We start from the raw sequence: 26,706 nt of genomic DNA on the forward strand, positions 1-26,706 counted from the left end.
CTGGACGCGGTGTATCGATCCCCGAGCGCGCTTACATCGATTCCGGAACTCCATCAATCCGAACGGAGTTCCGGAATCGACACGGAGAGCCGCGGACATCGATGCAGCGCCGTCCAGACTGGTGAGTACCTCGATTTTAGAAATTCGACTTCAGCTACGTTATTCACGTAGCTGAAGTTGCGTATCTAAAATCGATTTTAATGCCTAGTCTGGACGTGGCCATAGAGTAGAACTTAGTCTTTTTGGTAGAGCAGTGGTTTTCAACCATTTTGCTTTTGCAGCCCACCTAAAACATTTCAGATGGAGGTGCAAAACCCTTTGGAAATCTTAGACATAGTCTGCAGACCCCAGGTTGAAAACCACTGGAAGGGTAAGAAAGGCTGACTAATAAATATTGCCTCCTTTGTCTGGAGGGCATGAATTGTTACCTGTCGCTTTAGGAGTTGGGCTGAGAGTGGAGTTTGAGGCTGCGGACTGTCCCGTGCGGGTAGGGTGTTGGTGAATTGGAAGGGAGCGCTTGAGAGCAGCCGTGTGGCTGCTGGCAGTAGTTCTTGCGTGTGGGGGGAATTGCTTCCCTTCCTTTATACTTTTTGCGATGCACGAAAAACACTGCAGCAGCAATCCTACGTCTCCGCTCCGTCCGGGTTGGGGCTGTATTGGTTTTGTCGGGGGCGGAGGGGAACACAACAAAGCCGATATTGCACGCACCCTGCTTCTGCCCGAAGGCCGGGGGCTGGGCTGCCGCACATAGCTGGACTGAGCGGCTGGCGATGCTCCCGGCGGGCAGGGCAAGTGCCCCCCGCCCCCCCCCCGCTAGCAGGTCGGTGCCTCCCCCCTTGAGCTGGGGGCGCCCCGTGGGCGGGGAGGTGCGGGGCCGGGAGCACAAGGGGCGATACCGGGCTGCCGCTGCTCCCCGCCTCCCGGCTCCACAGGGGCCGCCCGCGGCTCGGCTCGGCTCGGCTCGGCTCGGCGCGGCCAGTCCCTCCCCCCGGGGGAGCAGCCGGCGGCGGAGCGGGGAAGGGGAGGGTCTAGCGCTCGGCGCACCGAGCCGGGCACTGAGGGAGCTGCCGGACGGGCGGCTCCTGCCGGGTTCCGGGCCGGCGGCGGCGGCGGCGGCATGGCCGAGGCTGGCGGGGCCGGGGCCGGGGCAGGAGGCGGCGGGGCGGGGGGGCTGCAGCAGGGCTCCCCGGCCGCGGGGGGGCTGGCTGCCTGCGGACCGGCCCGCGCTGCCGCCGCCGAGAGCCCCGGGGGCGGCGGGGAGCCCGGCTCGGCCCGCGGCGCGGGGAGGAAGGCGCAGCTCCGCTCCGCTCCCCGGGCCAAGAAGCTGGAGAAACTGGGCGTCTACTCCGCCTGCAAGGTACCGAGCCGGGCCGCGGGGAGCGGGCGGCTCCGGCCCCTGCCGCCTGGGGAGCGCGGAAGCGGCTGCGTCCTGGTTGTTTGGCTTCGGTTTGAAACCAGGCGCAAACGGGGAGGCCCCTAAAATGGAGCCGGGGAATGGTGTATGTGGGAGCAACCTGCCCCCACTCCTGCAGTGCCTGGGCCCCCCTGTCCCAGCCTGCCACCCCCCCCCCAACACCCGCCGGCCAGCTGCCTTCTCCCGCGTGCATCCCCCGCAACAACCCCCCCCAGGCACCTTCACCCCCGGCATCAACCTCGGAACCCCCCGCCTGCCTTCTCCGTCCTGCCCACTTCTCCCCTGTGCGACCACTTCCCCGCCACCCTCACCCCCCGGGCACAGACACCCCCCTGCAGCAACCCCCACCCGCCCACTTGTGCAACTCCCTCCCAGCCACTGCACCCCCTGCAACGAGCCCCCTTTGCCTCTGTGCAATCTCTGCCACTACACCCCTCTCCACCTCTTGGCCACCTTCACCCCCTGCAGCAATCCCGTGCACCCCCCTCTTTGCCACCTTCAGCCCCTGGAAGAGCCCCCATGCGACCCCCCTCTTTGCAGACCACCCTCCCCTGCCCCTTGCACTTTGTGGGTTGTTGTTGTGACATTTGCATGGAGGATCAGACCGAGAGGAGAGCCCCTCCCTTTCTCCTGAACAGCAGGAAGAGGGAACTTGGCCGTAGGAGAGTGGGGGCGGGACATCGGAGAATATTGCCCGTTTCTGAAGAATTAGAGTTTGATGGGGTGGGGGTGTCTAAAGGTATGTGTGCGGAAGACGGTGCACGTGTCTAACGGGAAGGCGATTTAGGCCAGCAGCACACACCATCCTCTGTCATTACTGTATTATTTGTTTGGTGAAATGTTGCTGCAGCTGCTTGCCTTGTAAACACCGGATTTGGCAGTGGGACAAGCCCCAGCTTTGAACGCTGTTGCGTTGTTATTTTAGGCCCCCCTCCTTGTTCTCCCCCTATGTTTGGAAGACGTGCTGCCCAGGGGAGACGGGTGCAGGGCCAGGGTGGGTGTTGGGATCTGCAGCTGGACTCCTGGCCGCCGGGGCCCTGAGCTTGGCAGCAGCGCCTTTGTTTTGACAGGATGACAGCTGAAGGAGGCGGGGACTTGCCTTGTTGCTTCTGCGCCTCTAGCTGACAAAAACATTGTATTACTGGATTATCGGTAATGTGAGGAGGTCAGAGCCCAGCAGCGGTGGTGGAGTAGTTTTCCCAGGGCTCGTCCTAAAGTTCCTCTCCTCTCCTGTTCTAGAGAAAAGAGGCCAAGCTATGCACATTCATTTAAACACTGTTAGAGACTGGGTCTTGAAGCTCTTGATTTTATTCATCTTTTCAAAACACTTGTTACCCAGGGAGCAGTGATGGCTGTTTGATGGTTTTAGCTTGGTTCCCAGTGGGGAGCTGTTGGCATCACAAAAGCCTTTGCTAGAATTCAAGTATCAGAGGGATAGCCGTGTTAGTCTGGATCTGTAAAAGCAGCAAAGAACCCTGTAGCACCTTATAGACTAACAGACATTTTGGAGCATGAGCTTAGGTGCATCTGAAGAAGTGGGTATTCACCCACGAAAGCTCATGCTCCAGAACGTCTGTTAGTCTATAAGGTGCCACAGGATTCTTTGCTGCTTCTGCTAGAATTGGCACTCTCCTCTGCAGTATTGGGAGAGAAGTAAATGAGTGAATGCAGCCTCTTAACTCCCACAAGCTTAGCCCTACTGATCGTGATTTAGGCATATTGGGGAAGCTGACGGTGCCATTCCCTTCGCTTTTATGGGGAAATAGGCTACATTAGTCTCTGGGGTCATTAATCCAGCACCTCTGATGAGCACTTAGCTCTTGTAAATTATTTTCAGTACTGAAAAGCATTATTAGAAGTATTGAGGTGAACATGAAAAAGAAAACTGAGAACACTTAGAGCAGTTATAAAGCAGATGGCCTTATTGCAAGGGTCAAGTAGAATTTAAAAGAGCAGCATGTCTAGTCAAAGCCTCAGTGAGATTGGCTCTAGTTACCTGAGAGATTGCTTCTTCTGTAGCCACGGCTGTTCATAACATCTGCATTTCACCAGCCCAGTTAAAGTATTGACTGGTAGTAGGAGCAGGAAGTGGAATGCAGGAGATGGAACCTTTGTGGGGGCCGAAATTGATGATGGAACTCACTCGCATAAGAATGAACACAGAATGACCACTGTCAGAATTAAATGTGAAATTAATTGCTTTGATTTAGCTCTCCCTGAACAATTTGTTGACATAACACTCCTACCTACAAACATAAGCAGGCAAACAAATAATACGTTTCCTATGAACAAATTAAGCTTTTTCTCTGGTAGGCTGGGAAGGAAGGAAGAAAGGGAGAGACTGCTATTTCTAAATATTTGGCAGGTGTTCAGGTACCACAGTGATGGGGCTATAAAAGAAATAGTATTTGCAGGAGGTTGCAACAGTGAAGAGGTCAACTTTGAATTTTCGTGCTGTATGTCTCAACTTTTGATTCATTTTTGTGTTTGATTTCACAAGCTCTCAATCACTGAAGTATATAATTAGTGTTCCCATTCATGTAGTACGCATATGTGATCCTGTAACAAAAGAGTAAATCTATGTATAGTTGTTCACCTTAGAGAACGCAGGGAATGTGCCTGTCACTCAGCATGTTTGGCACTCTCTAGTCCTTGTATTTTTCTCTTCTCCCACTCCAGCCTGCATCACAGCAGTCAGCAAGATGGAATTTATTAGAATCTTAACCTTTGAGGTGCTGTAAGTAGCAAAGGAAGAGAGAACATTGATTAGGTCTGAAGAGACATGACAACACAGGAAGGATCTGAGAAAGTGAGAACATTGAATGGAGGAAGACTAGAGCATGGGCCTATCTGGTAGCAAATGATGCTTTGCTAGAGATAAGACTTCCACAATGCTTCTCTGGAAGTAGGCTGTTCATACCTTACTGCTATTGCTGTCTAATGATGCCCTCTGGCTCGTTTGTGAGAGGCACTGGCAAACTGCAGGGAGAGTGTCTGTGATGCAGTGTGCAGGGCCTTTGGTGGAGAGAAAAAAGGAAAGATAGGACTATCCCTTAAGGAGGATACAAAGGAGAGGCAGGACATGGGAAAGACAAAGCACTTTTACTAGAAAACAGGATGATGAAAATAACCATATACTCAGCACTACAAATGTTTTCTACAAAAACAGTCTTTATTAATTTTAATACACTTTTCTATGTGACGTACTTTTTTAAAAAGCAGGCAAACTTTTTGGCCTGAGGTCCACATTGAGTTTCTGAAATTGTATGGAGGGCCGGTTAGGGAAGGCTATATCTCCCCAAACAGCCAGGCATGACATAGCCCGCCCCCCACCCCTTACTTGCCCCACCCCGCTTCTCACTGCCTGATGTCCCCCCCGGGACTCCTGCCCCATCCACCCCTCCCTGTCCCCTGACCGCCCCTGGACCTCCTGCCCCTGACTGCCCCCCACCGCCCCATCCAACCCCTCCTCTCATTCCTGACTTCTCCCCGGAACCCTTGCCCCGTCCAGCCACCCCTTCTCCCTGATTGCACCCCTGAACCCCTGTCCCTGACTGCTCCGTGCCTCCCCATCCAACCTCCCCTTCTCCTTACTGCCCCTCCTGGGACCCCTGCTCCCATTCAACCCCCCTGTTCCCTGCCCTCTGACCGCCCCAATCCCTATCCACACCCTCGCCTCCGATGTACCCCCTGGGACTCCTGCCCCATCCAACCCCACCCTGTTCCGTGACAGCCCCCCTGGGACCTCTGCCCCATCCACCCCTCCCTATCCCCTGACTGTCCCTGGAACTCGTGCCCCTGACTGCCCCCCACCGCCCCATCCAACCCCTCCTCTCATTCCTGACTGCCCCCCGGGACCCCTGCCCCCATCCAACCACCCCTTCTCCCTGATTGCGTCCCCGAACCCCTGCCCCTGACTGCCTCCTGCCACCCCAGCCAACCCCCCTTCTTCCTGATTGCCCCTCCCGGAACCCCTGTTCCCATTCAACCCTCCTGTTCTCTGCCCTCTGACCGCCCCAACCGCTGTCCACACCCTCGCCCCCTGACCACCACCGCGAACTCCCCTGCCCTCTATCCACCTCCACCCCCTATTCCCTGCCCCCTTACCATGCTGTCTGGAGCACTGGTGGCTGGCAGCGCTACAGCCATGCTGCCCAGAGCACCAGGGCAGGCAGCTGCGCTGCCCAGCTGGAGCCAGCCATGCCACCGCGCATCACAAAGCACTGGGTCAGGCTGCAGCTCTGCAGCTGCACTGCCCGACAAGAGCTCGCAGCCCTGCCGCCGAGAGCATTGTGCCGGCAGCGCACTGAGCTGAGGCTGCGAGGGAGGGGGCTAGCCTCCCGGGCCAGGAGCTCAGGAGCCGGGCAGGAGGGTCCTGTGAGCCATATGTGGCCCATGGGCCATAGTTTGCCCACCTGTGCTCTAAAATCTCAAGTTAAAGTACACAATTTACTTTAGGAAGGCAAAATGGTATATAATTAAAATGAATTCAACCCCCCCTTTACATTGATATGCTTTGTAGTGCACTGAAATGAACACTATTATAAATATGAATTAATTCATAAATATTTATTTTGCCCAGCATGCAATTTGATCATCTGAATGCAAGCTTGGCAATCGTTGGTATGAAAATAGCACTACATGACTTACACTCAAATGCATTTAGTGAAGATTGTAGGAGGAAAAATCTTTGGCTTTTTATACATGTTGCTTCATGTGATGTAAACCAAGTCTCATTGGGAGCTCTGTCAATGTCTCTAAGTATGTAATATTTTTGTACTCTTACATATTGTATATATTAAAACAGGATTATTTTTTATTCTTATTTATATATAGTACAGTAATGCCTAGAGGTCACAACTGTGACTGGAACCCCAATGGAGTTTGGCCTGTACTACCACTTGACCATGTATGTACTGTGGGTATTAAAGCAGCACGTTAGTGTAAATGCAGCTTGTAGAAACAGAAAGGGTTTTTCCATTGCTGTAAGAACACCACCTTCTAAAGTGACAGAAGCTAGGTTGACAAAAAGATTTTTCCTAGCGGTGTCTACACTGGGGATTGGATTAGCTTAGCTGTGAGGCTCAGGTGTGTGATTTTTCACATCCCTGAGTGTCGTAGATATGTCACCCTAAATTTTAAGTGCAGACCAGGCCATAGTAGGAAACAGTCCCTGCCCTGAAGAGCTAAGTCTAAATAAATGTGACAGACAAAAAGTGGGAGGTGGAATGAAGAGGTGAAGTGTGTCACAAGAAAATAAGAGCCAGAGTAGAATCCAGCTCCCCTGAGCCCCGGCTCAGTGCTCTAGCCACTGGACCACATTGCTTCTGATCAGGTTCTAGTTGTGCACTACTTCAGATCCTGCGGTGAGCCCAGTGAGGGTGGACCACTGGGCTCAGGTGGAGTCCCATTTCATGTGAAAATAGGAGCTGATGACATATCTATTTAGTGTAATATTTCTGTCCTGGTTAATGTTACCTGCTTTTTAGGACTGACTGAGATGACCCTTGACTGGCCTACCTTTTGCTTAGCTTTGTGCTCTGGAAGTGTGACTTTTGAAAGCTTGTCTGAGTGATAAATTAGTGAGTGAAAAAGGGTTCGAGTTGTTCTCTGGACTATGTATAATTCCATAGGCTCAGATGTTTAATGCTTTCTCAATATCAGTTTAAAAGCTGGTGCAAACCCATCTAACAAGGCTTCTTGAGCCCAACCCAACTTCCAATAAAGTAAATAAAAAAAATCAGCCACTGACTTAAATGTGCATTGAGGGAGGGGGGGAAACAGGTCCATATTAGCCTACAACTACTATAAAAGTCACAGCAAAATAGGAATAAATCAGATTCTGAAATTTGTCTTCGGAAATCTAAGCTCTACAGAACTCTTTAGTCAAATGGATCTGTTCCCCTCTTAATATCTGTGTGATTCTTCTCAATGTGATATATTTTCATGGAGGATACTCTAAATTTGAGTAGGAACAATTAGGAATAACTTTTGCAAAGTTATCGAATTTTTGTTTTCATCCACATGAAGCTTCTTATGTAAGAGTTTATCATGGATTTGAGTTTGCTGGAGAGAGCTGACAGCTAAATTTAGACACCCTAAACAGACTTGTACAATGTTGGATAATGTTGTGTAAGGTTTTTGTTCCACCTCCTGGAATTTAGCAATAAACCTATTACATCCTGCTCCCCCTTTATAATTACTAAATAGGCCAGTTCTCTTCAAAGAGCCAGGTACAATGCTTAGCTCAAAGAGCTAATTCTAAGAGTCCTAGGGTCTTTTAATTTACAGCTAATCTAGCTCAGAATTTGTACCTATCTGTGCTCATTTCACCATCTTTAAAATGGGGATACCATTTCTTAGCAAGTGAGGTATTGTGAAACATCACTTATTAATCTTCTTTAAGCATTTTTAGAACCTTAGATGAGAGGTTGCATGTGCAACCTTAAGTTTGTCATTTCCTGACTTTTGAATGCTTCATTTTGTAATCTTAACGTTGTAATTTCACAGTTAAAACAAACAACCATGGAGCTATTAATAGAGTACCTGAAGCATAGTATTTTCAGACTCATTTTGGACATAGTGTCAGTGTACAAGGTTCTAAAGTCCAGATCAGCCGTTTGTCTGTTGGACAGCAAATAATATTAAATGTCTAAAGTTGTTTTTGGTTATTCTTGGTTCCTAGACAACATACTTTCCTAGTCTTAATACTTTAATTACACATAATGTAGAGGTATCATGAGGATTCAAATGTTCATATTTTTTTATATTGCTTTTAGCAAGTAAAGCGCATATTCATTGCTAAGTTTTGTACTAATCCAGCAGGGCCACCCAGAGGATTAGGGGGCCTGGGGCAAAGCGGGGGAACTGCGGCGCTTGTACTCACCCGGCGGCAGTCCAGGTCTTTGGCGGCATTTCGGCGGTGGGGGGCCCTTCAGTCGCTCTGCGTCTTTGACAGCACTGAAAGGCCCCCCGCTGCTGAAATGCTGCCGAAGACCCGGACTGCCGCCAGACCAGGGCTTGCGGGGCCTCTGCGGGGCCCAGGGCCTGGTTCAAATTGCCCCACTTGTCCCCCCCGGCTCCCTCCCGGGCAGCCCTGTAATCCAGATCTTTCCGACATGGGTTGTGGATGCTTCTAAGATAACATACACAATCATCTATTGTGGCCATTTAAGGAATAGTGTTAATCTCCCCTGGGTTGGAAGGATCAGGCTCAACACCAAAGTTCTTGAAGGCTGTGGTAAGGCAGGGGAAAATGGAAGTATCTTAACTGTCCTTTATTAAAGCCTTGTAGATGGCCTAGAAAAATCAATACAAGAACTGGTTGTACTAGGTCAGATGCTCTCCCCAGACACCTTCCCCCAAGACTGCTTTTGAAGCTAAATTAAGTTTTGGAGGAGATAATTTCATACTTTTCTTTCTAACAAAAAGCAGATGAGTGACATGTGAAAAGAAAAACTGTCATGAGAGAGTCAGAGAAAGAAATGAGTGAACAAAACACTGTGGAAGACTCAAAACAACTCAACGGGATGTAATTTAAGCCACTAAGGAATGCACACTGAGTATTCAATGTAAAATATTTGCACTGTCAGGGTCCGTAATGAAGGCTTAGTTATCAAGAGGACCTTGTTCAATTTGTGCTGCTGTGTTGTGACCGAGCTTTTATGCTGTATCTGGTGCTTTATGCTGAGTTTTTAAATGTTAATGTTTGTTTGAGGGAAAGATCTCTGGAATATTGGAACAAAAGAATTGAACATCTGTTTCAAAAGCTCTGGCTAGGTTAGGAAGTACAAGTGAGGGCAGAAAAAAATCTGCCACTGAACACATTTTATGTTCTGTGGGAGGGTTGATATTTAAATCTAGCAGTTTAACTGAGCTGTTATCACTATTCATACATCTGTTTGTTTGCATCTTTGGTGTTAATTATTGTGTGATGCTAAAGTTTGTGTAGTTACTCGCTGTTTGTGGATTTAAGGATTTGGAGTAAACGTGTGGTGTGCTTATGTGAAATGTTCACTGATGCTCATAAGAAATTGTCTTAGAATTCTTTAGCCCAGCTTTTCTTACTATTTTTATTAGATATGATTGACACAACTATAAGCGTAATATTTGAGTGGTTTTTTTATAGCTTTAAACATTGCCTTTTGTTAGAGACATGCTTGGGTCTGAGTGTGGAAAAAAAACAGTTCTGACAGACACAGAGTGATAAAATGGTTGGATCAAATCCAAGTCCCTTTTAAAAAAATATTCTGGTTTCTGTTTTTCAGAAGTTCTATATTACCTTTTCCTTTTGAATTTTCCTTAATGATGCTTTGTTATAGTCCAGGCTGTTCGTTCATTCGTTCGTTCTTTCTTTCACAAATAACTTGCATTAGTACAATGCTAAGATTCCACATTTACAGTTATAAATTAGGAATTGCGAAAATTAGCAGTTTCATAGCAATGCTGACTGTTCCACAAAGCATGTATGGGCAATCTGAGTGGCATCAAGTTTTGTCTTTCTCTGCACCCTAAGAAAAAATATGGTATCAAACAATCTCAAAGGGTATGTCTACACTGCAATTAAAGACTCGCGGCCCAGCCGTGGCTGGCTCAAGTCAGCTGAGTTGGACTACAGGACTGTACAATTGCAGTCTAGGGCCTTGGCTACACTGGCACTTTACAGTGCTGCAACTTTCGCGCTCAGGGGTATGAAAAAACACCCCCCCGAGCGCTGCAAGATACAGCGCTGTAACGCCTCAGTGTAATCAGTGCCGCAGTGCTGGGAGCACAGCTCCTAGCGCTGCAAGCTACACCTGTAGAGGATGTGGTTTACATGCAGCGCTGGGAGAGCTCTCTCCCAGCACTGGCGCTCCGACCACACTCATACTGCAAAGCACTGCCGCAGCAGCACTTCAAAATTTCAAGTGTAGCCATATCCTAGGTGTTTGGGCTCAGGCTGTGGCCCAGCCTCAGAGACTCCACAAGGGGAGAGGATCTCGGAGCCCAAGCCCCAGCTCGAGCCCATTGTCTATACTGCAGTTTTATAGCCTAAGCCCAGAGAGCCTGAGTCACCTGATCCGGGCTCTGAGACTTGGTGTTGTAGTGTAGACATACTCAAAAAGATACTCTTTGTTGTAAACCTTTCCAGGATTTATAACAGAGACTATACTTGGTTCACAGGCATCACTCAAACCTCTGCCTTTTCTACCTAGTAACTAAACATAAACAGATTCTACAGCCATTGAGTGACTAAAACAAAAATAGGACCTGTGCTTGTCAGTATGTGAAAAATATGAGTGCGTCTCCAGATAAGCTGGATATCTGTGGTCTTCTAGACACTGGTGTATATTCGGGTATTTTTCTTAGGCCTTGTCTACACTTACTGTGGGTTCGATGTGTGGCGATCGATGCATTGGTGGTTGATTTAGTGGGTCTAGTGAAAACCCCGCTAAATCGACCGCAGATTGCTCTCCCGTCCAGGGCCGGTGCAACCATTTAGGCGAACTAGGCGGTTGCCTAGGGCGCTGAGATTTGGGGGCGCCAAAAAGCGCCCCCAATTTTTTTTTAAATGGTTGTGCAGCCGCTGCTGCTGGGACAAAGAGGGAGTCTGAGCTGCCCGCGGCAGCCCGCAGCCCAGGGGGTCCCCCGGGTCAGGGCGCCGCCGCGGCAGCCCGCAGCCCAGGGGGTCCCCCAGGTCAGGGCGCCGCCACGGCAGCCCGCAGCCCAGGGGGTCCCCCGGGTCAGCGCGCCGTTGCCGGCAGCCCAGGGGGTCCCCCGGGTCAGGGTGCCGCCGCGGCAGCCGGCAGCCCAGGGGGTCCTCCTGGTCAGCACGCCGTTGCCGGCAGCCGAGGGCTTCCTCTGGGTCAGTGCGCCGCCGTGGCAGCCAGCAGCCCATGGTGTCCCCTGGGTCAGCGCGCTGCTGCGGCACCCAGCAGCCGGGGGTTCCCCGGGTCAGGGCGCTGCCGCGGCAGCCCGCAGTCCAGGGTGTCCCCTGGGTCAGTGCACCGCCGCGGCAGCTGGCAACCCAGGGGGTCCCGTGGGTCAGTGTGCCGCCATGGCAGCCCGCAGCCCAGGGGGTCCCCCGGGTCAGCACGCTGTTGCCGGCAGCCCAGGGGGTCCCCTGGGTCAGGGCGCCGCTGCGGCAGCCCACAGTCCAGGGGGTCCCCCGGATCAGGGTGCCGCCGCGGCAGCCAGCAGCCCAGGGCTTCCTCTGGGTCAGCGTGCCAGCAGGGCCGCCCAGAAAGGGGGACAAGAGGGGCAATTTGCCCCAGACCCCACAGGGGCCCCCACGAGAGTTTTTTGAGGCCCCTGGAGTGGGGTTCTTCACTCGCTCCGGGAGCCCCGGAAAACACTCATGGGGCCCGGGCCCCTGGAGCTTCTTCTGCTCCCAGTCCTCGCTGGCGGGGGGTCCTTCCGCTCGGGGGCGGAAGGATCCCCCGCCGGTGAATTACCGCCAAAGCGGGACCCGCTGCCGACATGCAGCCCGGTCTTCGGCAGTAATTCGGCGGCAGGGGGCCCTTCCGCTCTGGGACCAGTTGCCGAAGTGCTCCGGAGACCCGCGGCAGGGGCCCTCCACCACAGAATTACTGCTGAAGACCCGGCTGCACTTCGGCAGCTGGTCCCGCTTCGGCGGCAATTTGGCGGTGGGGGGGCCCCGTGGCGGGTCTCCGAGGCACTTCGGCGGCGGGTCCTGGAGCCCCCCGCCACCGAATTACCACCAAAGCGGGGGCCCCCTGCTGCCGAAGACCCCAGGCTCCCGGAATCCTCTGGGCTGCCCTGGCATCCTGTTGGCAACCCAGGGAGGTCCCCTGGGTCAGCACGCCGCTGCCGGCAGCCGCCAGCCCAGGGGTTCCACTGCGCAGTCCTGCTTGGAGAGGACACGGAGCAGAGGTGAGCTGGGGTGGGGAGGTACCGCAGGGCTCCTCAGGCCAGGGGGTGGGGAGCTGCCACGGGGACAGGCGGCACACTTCAGGGCGGGGAGCTGCTGCAGGGCTGGGGCGGGGGCGCAAGGTGGAAGTTTCGCCTGGGGCGCGAAACTTCCTTGCACCAGCCCTGCTCCCGTCGACTCTTGTACTCCACCTGAACGAGAAGTGCAAGGGGATTTGACCGGAGAACGTCTCCAGTCAACATTGTGTAGTGTGGACCCCGCGGTGGGTAAATCTAAGTATGTCGACTTCAGCTGTGTTATTTGTGTAGCTGAAGTTGTGTAACTTAAATCGATCGCCCCCCAGTGTAGACCCGACCTTAGAATGCTAGAGAAAACAGCACAGAAGTATAGCCTAAAATTCACTAGAATTAATATAAATCCCTCCAGACCTCTGCTTATTTGAAAAAAAAAAATCTTGGAAAAAATTGTTCTTATAAGCCCCTCCCATAGATCCCCAACTCCAAAATTGACCCTCCTTTTTGCCACATACAGACTCCTCTCCTGGGAGCAAGGTTGCCAACCGGAGACCCCTACCCTATCCCCTGCCCTGCCTCCTCTCCTAAGGCCCTGCCCCAGCCCCTCCTCTTTCCTCTGAGACCCCGCTCCTGCTCACTTCTCTCCCTCTGTTGCTCACTTCCTCCTCCTCCTCTGCCACTTACAGAGCCAGTCTGGGAGGAGCTGATGCGTAGCTTACCCAATCGGGACACGGCAGTCAGGTTTTAGCTCAGAAAAGGAGCGAGGGGCTGGGGTAGGGGCAATAGGGGCATGGTGGGGAAGAAAGGGGGGTTGGTCCCCAGAGCAAGGAGTGAGGCAGGGGCAATGAGGGCACAGGCTGGTGGGGTGAATAGGATCCCCCCTGGGCAGCGGTGCCGGAATCTGCTGCTCCACCGAAGGCTTGAGCTGCAGGTCCGAGAGCCAGTTCTCTCCATCAGCAGCTGGGAAGCTCCTCCAGGCAGCAGTTGCTGCTCTTCCCGCCCTCTCAGCAGGGAGACTGATTTGCTATTCCTCCAATAACTGGACTTTTAATGTCTGGTCAGCAGTACTGACTGGACACTGCCAGGTCCAGGAGTGACCGAAGTTCCCTGAAATTGGAGGGGCCACTGGCGCCCGAACTGTGGCCTGGCCCCCGTACTGCCCCTTCCCGTGAGGCCGCACCCCCGTGCCACCCTTTCCTCCAAGGCTACACTCCCCGCTCACTCCTCTCCACCCCTTCCCCACTGTCGCTCGCCCTTATGACTGGTAAAAAGTGGGAGAGCTATGCTTTTAAGTGATGGGTTCATGACCCCTTGGCCCCCTGTTCTTGCACCCCTGCCAGGTCCCCTTTTTGACTGGGCTCCTGGCAACCCTACCTGGGAGCTCCCTCCCTACCTGCATACACCTCTCAGCTGCAGATAGCCGCTCATGTTTCTGCCAACCATTTCATGCCCAGACAGTAGCATGTGTGTGTGGAAGGGGAGGGAGAAGCACACTTCCTCTTTCCAAGGGTGGTGTGTTGGTATGTGCTTCCTGGTAATCTCTAGGGTCAGTTCTATGTCAGCCAGTTGACGTCAGCTGCTGCATGGACCTTTTGCATCCCTTCTAATGTGCTTGCCTACATCGGGTGCAAACTATAGCATGCATATAGTATCACAGGGATAAGACTGGTGGTGCCATGAGCCCTTCCAAATATATCCAGTGAATGGAAATTGCTCAAATGTTATGGAAAGTAAACATGTTGTGTGTTGTCCAGCAAAGAGGCAGCATCTGGTATTGCAATGCTTAGTGCACAGGTTGCATGATTTGAAATGATGGAGCTGAAGAACTGCTTCAACACAGTTGACTAATATTTTCAGTTAGGGTACCTGAAAAGCCGCAGCCTCTATTGCCTCTGTTAGGCACTGGTACCTTAGGTATAAGGCAATTCAAAACAAAAGACAATGAAGATTTTGTGGAATAAGCTACATTAAATATTTATTTTTCATACCTTTTCTGAGTATAATGACACACGCAAGATAGACATGAACACCACAAACTGAGATACTACACTTATTTTTAAGTTACTGTCAAGTATTAAGCTGCATTTTTGCAGTAATTTCATTACTAAGAACCTAGAATAGCAAATTATTGTTTATCTTGTTACAGTGAAGTACACAAATGTTTCTAAATGTAGAGCAGATAGGAGATGCTTTTCTGGTAGGTAGGTCTTCAGATTTGAATATGACTTCAGTTAAGAAAATCCAGAAGTTCTTTAATTGCTTTGATGCTTGTACTCAGAAGAAAAAAATACCTTCAGTGCTACTCTTGTACCAAGTACTTTGCTTCTGAAGTGCCAGCATTCCAGTGGAACTTTGCTACTTCAGCCCCTGAATGTCTGGAATCTGGTTACCGGAGGCCCCACTGCCTACCTTATTATGTTACCAGTCCTGTTAGTTAAGATTTACAGGGCATCTTTTGCCATCAATATTTGGATCTAAACCTTCCAAGATAAGCAGCAGCATTTCCTTAGTAAAGGCCAGTGCCTCTGGAATTCCCTCGTTTTGGTGGTTTGCTCAGACCTTTGGTTTTGACGCCTCTATTGCATGATGTATTGTTTATTTGGTTTTGCTTCACATGTCTGTTGTATGGTTCCTGGTCAGCAGTATAGAAGACTGGGCAGTGATGTGGATGCTACCAGATGGGTGACCTATTTATTTTATTGTTTTAATTGTAAAAGTGTCTAGATGATATAGCAATAGGAGCCAGCACATCAAATAGATGAATGCTGCTTTTGCACAAAAGTTGGAGTGAGGACCTGCTGTAGAGAAGTTAGCCTGTGGTTTGAAGTGCTTGTCTGTTTTCTCAGCTGGTATCTTCTGACCAGCTGGTAGCAGTTATGGGCTGCCACAGATCATTGTGAATTCTCTGCTTTTAAGTAATAAGTGCTACTTTATTTTTGTGCATTTCTAGAAAATATGAAATACATTAGTTGTGTGGTAGATATATTAACTGTCTATTTTTATTTCAGGCTGAGGAATCTTGCAAATGTAATGGCTGGAAAAACCCTAACCCACCTCCTACTCCTCCCAGGGCAGATTTGCAGCAGACAATTGTCAGTCTTACTGAACCATGTCGCAGCTGTAGTCATGCACTAGGTAAGTATTTAGCTTCTCCTGGATTTGCAATCCATGTTCTTAGACCCTAGGTCATAATATGACATGTTCTGTTATTCCCAGACAAAAACTATGTTAAGATGGAGTTATAGTTGGGTTATGGAGTTATGGTTATGTACGCATCAGGAATTTAGAGTAAAATACGGCAGAGATGTTGAAGTAGTCTTAAAAACAAGTGCTACAAACCAGGAAATCCAGAATAAAGGTGAAACTATAAAGAAATCCAGATATTTTAAGGTATGGAAATGTACAATTAGTTCACCAAACAACTTTAACTTTGCCCAATAGTTAGTTATTTAGCCTGTGCATAGTTGTCTAGCCAAGCAATGGCATCTTCAGTGGCGAGATGCAGTTCTTGTAGGCCACCACTGAACCTAGTCAGCAGGCATTCGACAGTGTGCCTCATTATCTGTGTTGTACCGCAGCTGCACAAAGGGTTGTCACAAAGGCCCCAGCAATACTTGTTGGCTGCACAGAGACCTTTCCCGGTCCGAAACCTGTTCAATAGGGACCATTGGTGATGGAGCAGGGCAAAACGAGGCACGCAGATTGTGGGGTTGGCGACGAGGGACTCATTGGGGATTATAACAGATTCCATTCCTCTTGCCAGAGTGTTTCCACCCTAACATCCTGGCATGGCAGATAAGTCCATAATGGGTGATGTGACCGTAAACGTACAGCTGGTGGTTTAAAAAGGTTATTGTGCAGCGGCAGGCTTGAGTTAGCGCATACTTTCTCCAGTAACTTGCCAGTGGCAACCTTTTGCCTGATAGGAGGAGGAGCAATATTGCTTAGAACTGGAAGCCAGGGAGTGGAGTCGGACCCAGGATGCCGGAGATGATACACATGGCGGCATGTAACCGCATATCCACCAGTTTGGTGTGTGACGATAGACTCCAAACTGGTGTGCAGAACTCCGTCACCAACTATGAGGTGGCAAGAGCTGATGTCCACAAAATTGGAGCATGAGCACCCCACGACGAATCTGCCAGTTTGCTAAGAAGATTGTTGTGCATCTTAACTTTAACTGCTGTCTTCTTCAGATGAACATGGTAACTCAATGTGCGGTCTAAGGTCACACCTAGATAGACTGGTTCTACTTCATGCTTCACCTTCTTACCATTCAAATAAACATTCAATTCTCGGGTTGTGCTGGCGTGATGAAGATTGAACAAACTGGAAACTGTTTTTATGATCCTTGGCTGGAGGTGCCAAGTTTTACAGTAGTCAGCTAACTTTATCATGTCCTGGTTTAAGGTGGCATCAAACTTGTGAAACATTCGGGCCTGGGTACCGCAACATATGTCATCTGCGTAAATGAACTTTTGTGACTCCATTGTTGGCAGATCATTGATGTAAAGGTTGAACAGGGTTGGTGAAAGCACAGAGCCCTGGGATAACCCATTGCTCTGTCATCTCCAAGCACTCGTCTCCTCCCCCATAAGGACTCTGAACTGCCTATCATGGAGGAACAGTTCAACGATGCCTGTGACCCAAAGGAGCAGGACCATACTGTATCGTACGCCATTGTTAGAGTGATGAAAACAGTGGCTGTTTTCAAGTTTCTCTCAAACCCATTTTCAACAAATGTGGTCAGTGCGAGTACTTGGTTGCATGTGCTACGGCCTTGGCAAAAGCCAGCTTGGTAAGGGCTCAAAATTCTCTCCACGTCGGGTAATATGCGCTGTAGGACCAAGCACTCCAGAGTTTGAAGTACACCAACAATAATGATATGGGACCATAGCTTGATGCTTGACTTGAGTCCTTTCCGGGCTTTAGGAGGCCAAATAACTTTTGTGGTATGCCATATCTTCGGTAACCTACCTTCACTGATGACCTATAGTGAGACTATGCAATGATCATATGACTAAGATTAAGGCATTTTAGTGTTTGTAATCCTAGATTAGATTTTTAAAGACAGATTTAGACCCTGCCAACTCCATCCTCCATTGTCAATATTGTGGCTGTGTTGTGGTTCTTCTGAAACTACAGCCTCATTTGGGGTCTGTCTATGCTACAGTTTCACCTCTGTCAAGTGACCTAGTTACAGCATGACTGTCTCACAACATGGTTATTTTAGTAGTATAGATAAGACTGTGACTATCTCTGGACAGTGCTAAAGGTAAGAGTCCATGTACACTACAAAATGGAACAATGCTTGTACCATGTTGTGCAAAACTGTGCTGGAACCAGTCTTCCTGTATGGGTAAAGTTATTATATAAACAACCTCTGCGCTACAGAAAGGACAGTTTAAGTCTATTGTGAAACATGGTTGTATCCCAGCCAGGTTACAACATAATGATTCTTTACCAGTGTGGTCAGAAAAAACCCACCATGTGTCAGGGACAGTTTTAAACTTTGTGGCAACCTAAGCTAAAGCATGATTACTTAACATGGTTATAGCCTAGTTTTTCTGACCATAAAGTCAAGAAGAAACTGTGCTAATAACAGTTGGGCCACAACAAATTTCAGAACTGTTTAAAATGAAACTTGTTTTGGTTGTCTACTATGGCCTGAAATTACAAATCGGTAAAATCAGCAATTTTGTTAAATTATGTAAAATCATCACAATAGGTTATTTTAAAAAAAGTAAAGAGTGTTCCTTTTGAGGGATTGTTCACTACAGTGTTGCTGTAGAGGATTTATTTGTTTCTCTGCTCTCGTTTTGTGTGTGTTCTGTTGTTGTTTAACCTATTTCTGGGCATTTCTTTATTCATTGTTATCATTTATGTTCAAAATCTCTTCTTTCATGCAACAGAGGAGTAACAAATGTATAGCAGCATGAGTTCAGTATGTTTGGCGAGGCAGTTCATTTAACTTCTCAATGCGTAGCATACTTTTGCTGCCTCTGGGATATGCCGTTAGATTAATCTATGTTATGAAACCCTTTCACACTGTGTCCTTGGATACTGAAGGCATTTCTTCACTGCTGCCAAATCCTGGTAGGTGCTGAGCCCTTAATGCTGCATCTTCGGTAGAATATGAAGGTGCTCATCTCCTTTCAGAAGAGCTCAGTGCTTCTGAGGATCTGACTCTTGGTGAAAATCTTCGGTCACTCATTAACTTCAGGAATAGCAGTACATTGTTATTTTGAATAAACGTTACGGACCAAATCTGGTGCAGTGTTTCTATTTCATTACTGCCACAGTGAAGGAAGATGAAGCCATGTCATCTTCCCAGCTTCAACTAACAAGGATGATGCTTTGTTCGGAATAACGAGTGCCACCTACCATTCAGTTGTACCTAATGTGGAAAAGTGAATATTGTTCAGAAATATTTCTCAAGATATTTTTCCTATTATTCTCACCCTGATCAGCATGTTTCCCTCTTGAATTCTTTTAAAACCTGAAAGGTCATGAGGGATCCCTATTTCAGCTGCTTCCCTGCTTCCCCAGCTCTATATACTCTCTTTCTAAATGAGTTCTGAAAAATAACCACAGATGCTTTCCGGGTTACGCAAACCCGATTTACAGAAATCCGGACGTATGGAAAAAGTTCTGTAAGTTCCATAAGGTGTGGGGTTTTTTTTGACGTAATTGTCGGAGATACGTTCCTGACTTACGCAAAATTCGACTTACGCAAGGCGCTCCGGAACAGAACGCTTGCGTAAGTTAGGGAGCTTCTGTATGCAGAAATTTCTCTACCATTATAGGAAATGTAGTGTTGGCTTTTTGTGCTTATTTTTTTTCAGCAATGTTGCCCATGCATCAATGCACTGTAGGCTCTTCCCCACTCAGGACTTGTCTATATTCAGTTTCACTGGCTTAATTAAAGGTTTGGTTAATCAGATGGAAAAGACTGTGGATGCTTATATCAGCTTAAATTAGGCTTATTTCTGTTTATTTTATAGGTTTGTCTACATGCACTTTCACAGAAATAACTACAGTGACATAAATTCACACTTTTTGTTATTTTGGTGAAAGTCCATGTGTTGATCTTCTTATTTTAGATTGTTACTTAAATGGATTTAGCATAATCTGAACTAAGAGTGTCGTGTTGTGATAATTGGGCCTACAAATTTACCCTAATTAAACACTCAATTGTAAAAAGTATATGAAAGTTCTTAAGATGTTACGATAACCTATAATAACAACTGTTGATGGAAAGTAGGTGAAGTCACTTTCAATAGTGAACATAGGCACCAACTCCGTGGGTGCTCCGGGGCTGAAGCACCCATAGGGAAAAATTAGTGGGTGCTTCTCTCCCATGGGCAGCCAAGCTCCCCCCTTCTCACCTCCTTCTGTCCCTGCGCCCAGCGTACCGCGTTCTCGCATCTCCCAGCGCTTCCCACGCCCCCACTGCCTAACAGTTGTTTGGCAGTGCTTAGGACTTTCCAGGAGGGTGGGGGAGGAACGGGGATGCGGCGTGCTCAGGGGAGGAGGCGGAGAAGAGTCAGAGCAGGGGCGGGGACTTGGGGAAGGGGGTGGAATGAGGGCAGGAAGAGAGTGGAATGGGGTGGAAAAAGGCAGAGTGGGGCAGGGATTTTTGGGAAGGGGTGAATAGGGGTGGGGCTAGGGCAGTGCAGGGGCTGGAAGAGGCAGGCCAGCAGCGAGGCCAGGGGTCGGGGGAGAGGTTGAGCACCCACTGGGTGGAGTGGAAGTTGGTGCCTATGATAGTGCATATTATAAACAGGTGCAGTAGAACCAAACAGACTAAATTAGTCTAAACAAAAAGGCCTAATGATATGGTTCAAGAATTGTATTAAAATCATGCTTGCTAAAAACAGAAGATGTAGAACCAGAGAAGATTAATGTGCCGGATATTAGACCTAATAGGTGGATAAAATAAAGAGGAGATGGGCTATTTCACCCATCCCTCTCTTTGTAGACCCTTAAAGAAAGAGGCTGGGGGTGAGGGGAATGAGAAAAACAGACAATGGCTATTGGAGTGAGCTTCACTATCAGGTCTGCTGTGCCCCGCCATCTCCTGGACCTTCTTTGTCCTAATCCTAAGCAATGACTTGACCGGATCAGGCCGGAGAGAGGGAGTCAGATGACCTAATTACCCCTGTCAGCTCCAGCTGAATCCCAAAATGCCACCTGAGATGAAACGGGATTGGACTTTAACGACAGCAGCAATGGCTCCAACTCATCTGAATTAACTACTACTTTTCCCCCAAAAGACAGTTACCACCATCTTTAATATCATCTAACAGAGACTGCCAAATAGGTTTTTTTTTTTTCTTTTTAAGATTCTCTCCAGCTAAAGGGAAAGGCAACAAGATATGTTGTTAAAATTAAAGCCATATTTAATACTGCACATTTTAAATGCTTTAACTGTTTTTCTTCTTTCTTTATCTGTAATAAAAGGTTAAAATAATCCTTAACGATGTGTTTGTCATGGTACTAAGAAGGCAGAGCTCTCTATATACCAAATTCTGAACCCCGTTTAGTGCTGTTTAATGTTGGACAGTGAGTGGGTTGTGTTAACACCTTTAGCCCATTTATTCCATATAAATTAATACAACAATCCACATACTGATTTACACTGAAATAACAAGGCTTGACTTTAAACTGATTTAGTTAAATTGGTGCAAACGCCTGTGTGGACATTCTGAAACAAATAACAGTTCTGCTCGTCTACCACAGGAAAGTCAGAGTAGCTTTCATCACCACCTCTGGTTTTGCTACTAGGCATTCTTACGATATTGATGCATATTTCTTTTCTGTTAGATTGCTGAAGAAAGCATTTCCAGTTTCTGTCAAGTTGCTATAGGCATTGTGTTTGTATTCATGCCTAGGAGCTTGAGTGTATTGCTCTTTTTAGGGTGATAGAGACAGAAATGATTGCTAAAGCTTTCTTCATTTAAAAGACCCTTCTCACGTACACCAGTGTAAATCAGATGTAATTCCACTGAAATCAAGTGAGTCACACTGGTGTGAAACCAATTGTAAGTGAGAGGAGAATCAGATTCTTAGATTTTAATTTGTCAAGTACACATAGGGTTAAAGTGGGAAATTTATTGGAAGAATCTGTAATGTCTGAAGCCCTGCTTTGTATATTTTATTGCGTGTGAGTGCCTGTGATTTATTCTTGGTTATATTAAAAGGCTAGAGAGTAACAAATTGGGATCCTAGTTAGACAATTCATTTGTTCTGTTTTCTCAGTAATAATAACAATTAATAATACTGAACCCTCTATTAAATACAACATTTAGAACTTCTCTGAGGCTGTAGATAAAAAGTGCTTATGTTATGCTAGGCACTTCTTCTAAATGCTACTGTGGTATATTCCTTACAAAACAGACTCTCTGCAGCATCAGAACAGCTGCAGTTGTTTTTAATTAAGAACACACTGAATCTGGAATAATTTGGTTTTCTCCATTGGGGTCCTCAACTCAATCTTTTGATCTAGCCACTTGTGAACCAAATTACTGTATTATGCATGAGTGTTATCTTTTTACTATGTAGGGATAGTCACAGTTCCCTGATGCATCTTGCTTGGCTGCTCCTTTATGGCAACTGATGTTTGTGGTTAGTCAGCACTGGCTGCTGCAGAAGGATGTAAGCAGTGACGCTCCTGTGGAGAATTGCCTTCTTGCTGGTACTGATTGGATAGTGCAACTGATGAGGATTACACTGCTCTGGGTCAGAGGCCTGGTCTACACTACGTGTTAATACCGAATTTAGTAGCATTAAACCGATTTAATGCTGCACCTGTCCACACAACGAAGCCCCTTATATCAATTTAAAGGGCTCTTAAAACTGATTTCTGTATTCCTCCCCGACGAGGGGAGTAGCGCTGAAATCGGTATTGCCATGTCGGATTAGGGTTAGCGTGGCCGCAATTCAACAGTATTGGCCTCCGGGTGGTATCCCACAGTGCACCATTGTGACCGCTCTGAAAAGCCATCTGAACTCGGATGCACTGGCCAGGCAGACAGGAAAAGCCCCGCGAACTTTTGAATTTCATTTCCTGTTTGCCTAGCGTGAAGTGCTGATCAGCACGGACTGTACAGGAGATACTGGATCTGATCGCTTTATGGGGAGACAAATCTGTTCTATCAGAGCTCCGTTCCAGAAGATGAAATGCCAAAGCATTTGAAAAAAATCTCCAGACAGAGGTCACAGCAGGGACTCAACACAGTGCTGCGTGACAAGCGTAATGGAAAGCCAAAGAATCGAATGGACGCTCATGGAGGGAGGGAGGGGGGACTGAGGACTCCAGCTGTCCCACAGTCCCCGGAGTCTCCGAAAAGCATTTGCATTCTTGGCTGAGTTTCCAGTGCCTGAAGGATCAAAAACATTGTCCTGGGTGGTTCAGGGTATATCTTGTCAATTTACTGCCCTTCCCCCCTCGCCCGTGAAAGAAAAGGGGAAAAAAATCGTTTCTCACCTTTTTTCAATGTCACTGTATGTCTACTGCATGCTGCTGGTAGACGCGGTGCTGCAGCACCGAACAGCAGCATCCCCTTCCCTTCCTTTCTTGATGGCAGATGGTACAAAATGGTGGGAAACCGTCCTCATAATCCCGTGAGTGCTCCTGGCTGGCCTCGGTGAGGTCGGCCGGGGGCGCCTGGGCAACAATGGGAATGACTCCTGGTCATTCCCGGCAGACGGTGCAAAAGGATTGAAAGACGTCCTCATCATAGCAACTGGGGGGCTGTGCTCCATCAGCCCCCCCCCCTTTCATGTCTAATAAAGAATCTGTAGTGCCTGGACTATCATAGCAGCGGGAGGCTGCCTCCCCCTCATTTTATCTCACTAAAAAGTCAGTGTTTCTTATTCCTGCATTCTTTATTACTTCATCACACAAATGGGAGGGGGCATTGCCACGGTAGCCCAGGAGGGTTGGGGAAGGAGGGAAGCAACGGGTGGGGTTGTTGCATGGGCACCTCCTAGAATGGCATTATCATTTCTGTGGGATCTCTGGGGCTCTGACCCGGAGTGGCTGTGCTCTCTGGTTCTCTAGTACACTTGCCCCATATTCTAGGCAGGACTGACTCTATTTTTAGACAAAGCATAAAGAAGGGAATGACCTGGGGAGTCATTCCCATTTTTGTCCATGTGCCCCCAGCTGACCTCAGCGAGGCCAGCCAGGAGCATCCATGACAGCAGCAGATGGTACAAAAGGACTGATAACCGTCATTGCCAATTTCCAATTGCAAATGGTGCAAAATGACTGATAAACGTCATCACCAGTTTCCAGTTGCAGATGGTGTTATAGCTGGTAACCGTCTCTGCTACCTTGCAAAGGCAAATGAATGCTGCTGTGTAGCACTGCAGTACCGTGTGTGTCAGCAGCATCCAGTACACATACGGTGACAGTGACAAAAGGCTAAACGGGCTACATGGTTGCCATGCTATGGCGTCTGCCAGGGCAATCCAGGGCAAAAGGGCGCAAATGATTGTCTGCTGTTGCTATCATGGAGGAAGGATTGATTGATGACATTTACCCAGAATCACCCGCAACACTGTTTTTGCACTGGGATCTCAACCCAGAATTCCAATGGGCTGGGGAGACTGCGGGAACTATGGGATAGCTATGGGATAGCTACCCACAGTGCAACGCTCCGGAAATTGACGCTAGCTTTGGTACATGGACGCACACCGCCGAAATAATGTGCTTAGTGTGGCCGCGTGCACTCAACTTTATATGATCTGTTTTAAAAAAACGGTTTATTTAAAATCAGAATAATCCTGTAGTGTAGACATACCCAGAGTTACTCCATATTTGGTACTAGTGAAGGGAAGGAAGCATTTCTGTATAGATGGGCTTTTGTATTTGCCCTTTAGAGGTGGGCGATCAAAACATAATTTTAAACAGTCCACTAGGCTCATATAATGATTTAGAAACGTATTCACACCAATAATGCAGAAATGACAATCTGTGGTAAACACAAACTGTTCATACGTTTGAAGCAATTTGCTATTGGGTTCACCACATGGCGGTTAGTTCGACTCTGTGCTGACATATGACCACACACAAGTCAAGATAATATATACGATGGTGATAGCAGTTGTACAGGAAATGGATGTAGCTGGCTTGTAATGCTGATACACTCCAGTTGTTGGTTGATTCCAAGGTACGCGTGTGTGTGTATGTGTTTTTTACAATGCCATCAATTTTTAATGTGCTGCTGATCTAGAAGTGAAAATTCATTACTTTAGCAAAATCAGAACTGACAGCTGGAAGTATTAATCTTTCATATCTTGTTGGAGGACAAAATTGGAATCATTTTACTCTGCCTGGAACTCAAAATATTTTAAATTAAAGAAGATAGCTTATGATGATTATCTCACTATCAGCTGGAGAATGTTAGGGACATAAGAGATCATATTGCAGACACTCCTTTAAGGAGAAAGGAATGGATGTGCTCTTAAATATTTTGCACCAGAGTCTGCTTTCAGTTGCATCTATACAAATCCACTGAAGTCAATGGATTTGCAAAGAACTGATTAAACTTTCCAAAACAAAACATCACCTCTGAGCTGACAAAAAATAAGGAATTTCAATCCAAAGGGCATTTCCTCCTTTGAAATCATAAGTGCTTGAGAACAGGAGTGTATGATGGAAATACCTTCTCAGTCCTAACCATATTTCACTCGTAGGATAAGATAAATAATTTTACAGCAAATTTCTGCATATTAAGAGGTTTAACGTTTATTTTGTTAAAACTTTTAAATCTGTTTTTTTCCACTTCTAAAGAATACTATGTTAAAGAATTGCATGGGAAGAGGTGCAAATGGTCCCAATCCTGCAAGTGCTTATGCATGTGGGTTATGCCATGGAGTTCAGTGGGACTACTTCAGTGAGTAGAATTACTGAAGTGCTTAAGTTTTTGCAGTATTGGGCTCTCAAGTTTTAAGCTTCTCAGAGCAGGGACTGCAATTTCCTTTGACTAGTACAATGCCAGTCACATTGGCATGCCTTAACAAATAGTAAATTTCCTTTTTTCACAAAAATAAAAGTCCAGAATTAACATTACTGGTGAAGGGCAGACTGAATATTTAGAATGATATAATATGTGAACAGTCTCCTTTGAGGAGATGACTACAAAGGCAGTTGTAGTTGTGCAGACAGTTTGGCATGTTTCAGAAGTCTGTTCCCTTCATGTTTTGTCAAAAGATCATTTTTGATAAAAGGGAAGGGGAAATCATTAAACACTGGGGAACCAGTCCAGTCCAGAAGTCACTGGACTGTTTTTGAGCTTTCTTTCATCATGTGTCTAGAAATAAGTGAGAAGATTTGAGGGATAGGCCACTTGAAACTTCAGTAATTTAAATCTCTTCAGTCTTTCTGATTAATTTTACTAATCTAATGGAATGGAAGTTACTGGCTTTTATCATGCTTATCATTGTTTTGTCTTTTGTTAACTGAAAATGCATCTTTCAGGTCTTTATCATGGATATAACCCTGAAGACTCTAGCTAGTTTCTAGGCTAGGAGAGACCTGTAGAAGACATTGCGCTAGTTGTGGGGAGGGATGGGGAGAGATCTTGGCTTAGAGCCAGTTAAGACCACTTACCATTTTTTCAAGTATCAGAGGTGTAGCCGTGTTAGTCTGGATCTGTAAAAGCAGCAAAGAGTCTTGTGGCACCTTATAGACTAACAGATGTTTTGGAGCATGAGCTTTCGTGGGTGAATACCCTCTTTATCAGATGCTTGTCAGAGGTATGCATCTGACGAAGTGGGTATTCACCCACGGAAGCTCATGCTCCAAAACGTCTGTTAGTCTATAAGGTGCCACAGGATTCTTTGCTGTTTTTACTGTTTTTTGTGAACTAAATTTTTTTCTTTTCTTCAGGTTTAACTTCTCTGTCTTCCTGGAGGTGCTTTTGAGGCCAAGTTTTGAGACCACCTTTCAGTGGATTTCCCTCTTTGCACCTACAAAACTGCAGCCTCAAAAAAAACCCAAAAACCCGCAAGTGCAAAATTATGCTTGCATTTTACAGGTGCTAAAAGGAAAGGCTGGCTTTTGTAAATCTGGCCCTGTATTTGAAAAACACTTCCCTAAAGCTTCTGCTTGGAAGGGCATGTAGAACATGCAGCAGGAGGAGCATTGTAAATGTGACCCACACTGTGAATCATTGGAACTTGATACTGTATAAGTAGTCATGAAACATACCTAGTTTAAGTGCCTAGTTTAAGCAAGAAATTTTCATTTGTGAGCAGGAATTTTTCTCTCATTGCTGGTTAAATTGCCACTGTGGGGATTGAACCTGGGATCTCTGAGTTAAAAATAATGAGCCACTACTGCTTGGCTCTAGGACCAGATCCGTTAAGTTGGAGGCAGTAGCATACTCATAATCTCT

General features: G+C 47.4%; 1 protein-coding gene across 5 annotated transcripts in view; it reads left to right on the forward strand.

The window, feature by feature from the left end:
* Positions 1-1,117: 1,117 nt before the first annotated feature.
* KAT2B (lysine acetyltransferase 2B) overlaps positions 1,118-26,706 on the forward strand; it is a 66,972-nt gene continuing 41,383 nt past the window's right edge. Inside the window, exons 1-2 of one of the 5 annotated variants that reach the window (XM_050938374.1) lie at positions 1,118-1,357; positions 15,307-15,433. In XM_050938374.1, the coding sequence (XP_050794331.1) occupies positions 1,118-1,357; positions 15,307-15,433 (367 nt within the window). Of the gene's footprint in view, positions 1,358-2,087; positions 2,154-15,306; positions 15,434-26,706 lie in introns of those variants that run through there. The other 4 variants (XM_050938375.1, XM_050938377.1, XM_050938376.1 and 1 more) reach the window with 4 other exon arrangements.

The sequence above is a fragment of the Gopherus flavomarginatus genome, chromosome 2 (genome assembly GCF_025201925.1).
Source record: "Gopherus flavomarginatus isolate rGopFla2 chromosome 2, rGopFla2.mat.asm, whole genome shotgun sequence".
Classification (NCBI taxonomy): domain Eukaryota; kingdom Metazoa; phylum Chordata; order Testudines; family Testudinidae; genus Gopherus; species Gopherus flavomarginatus.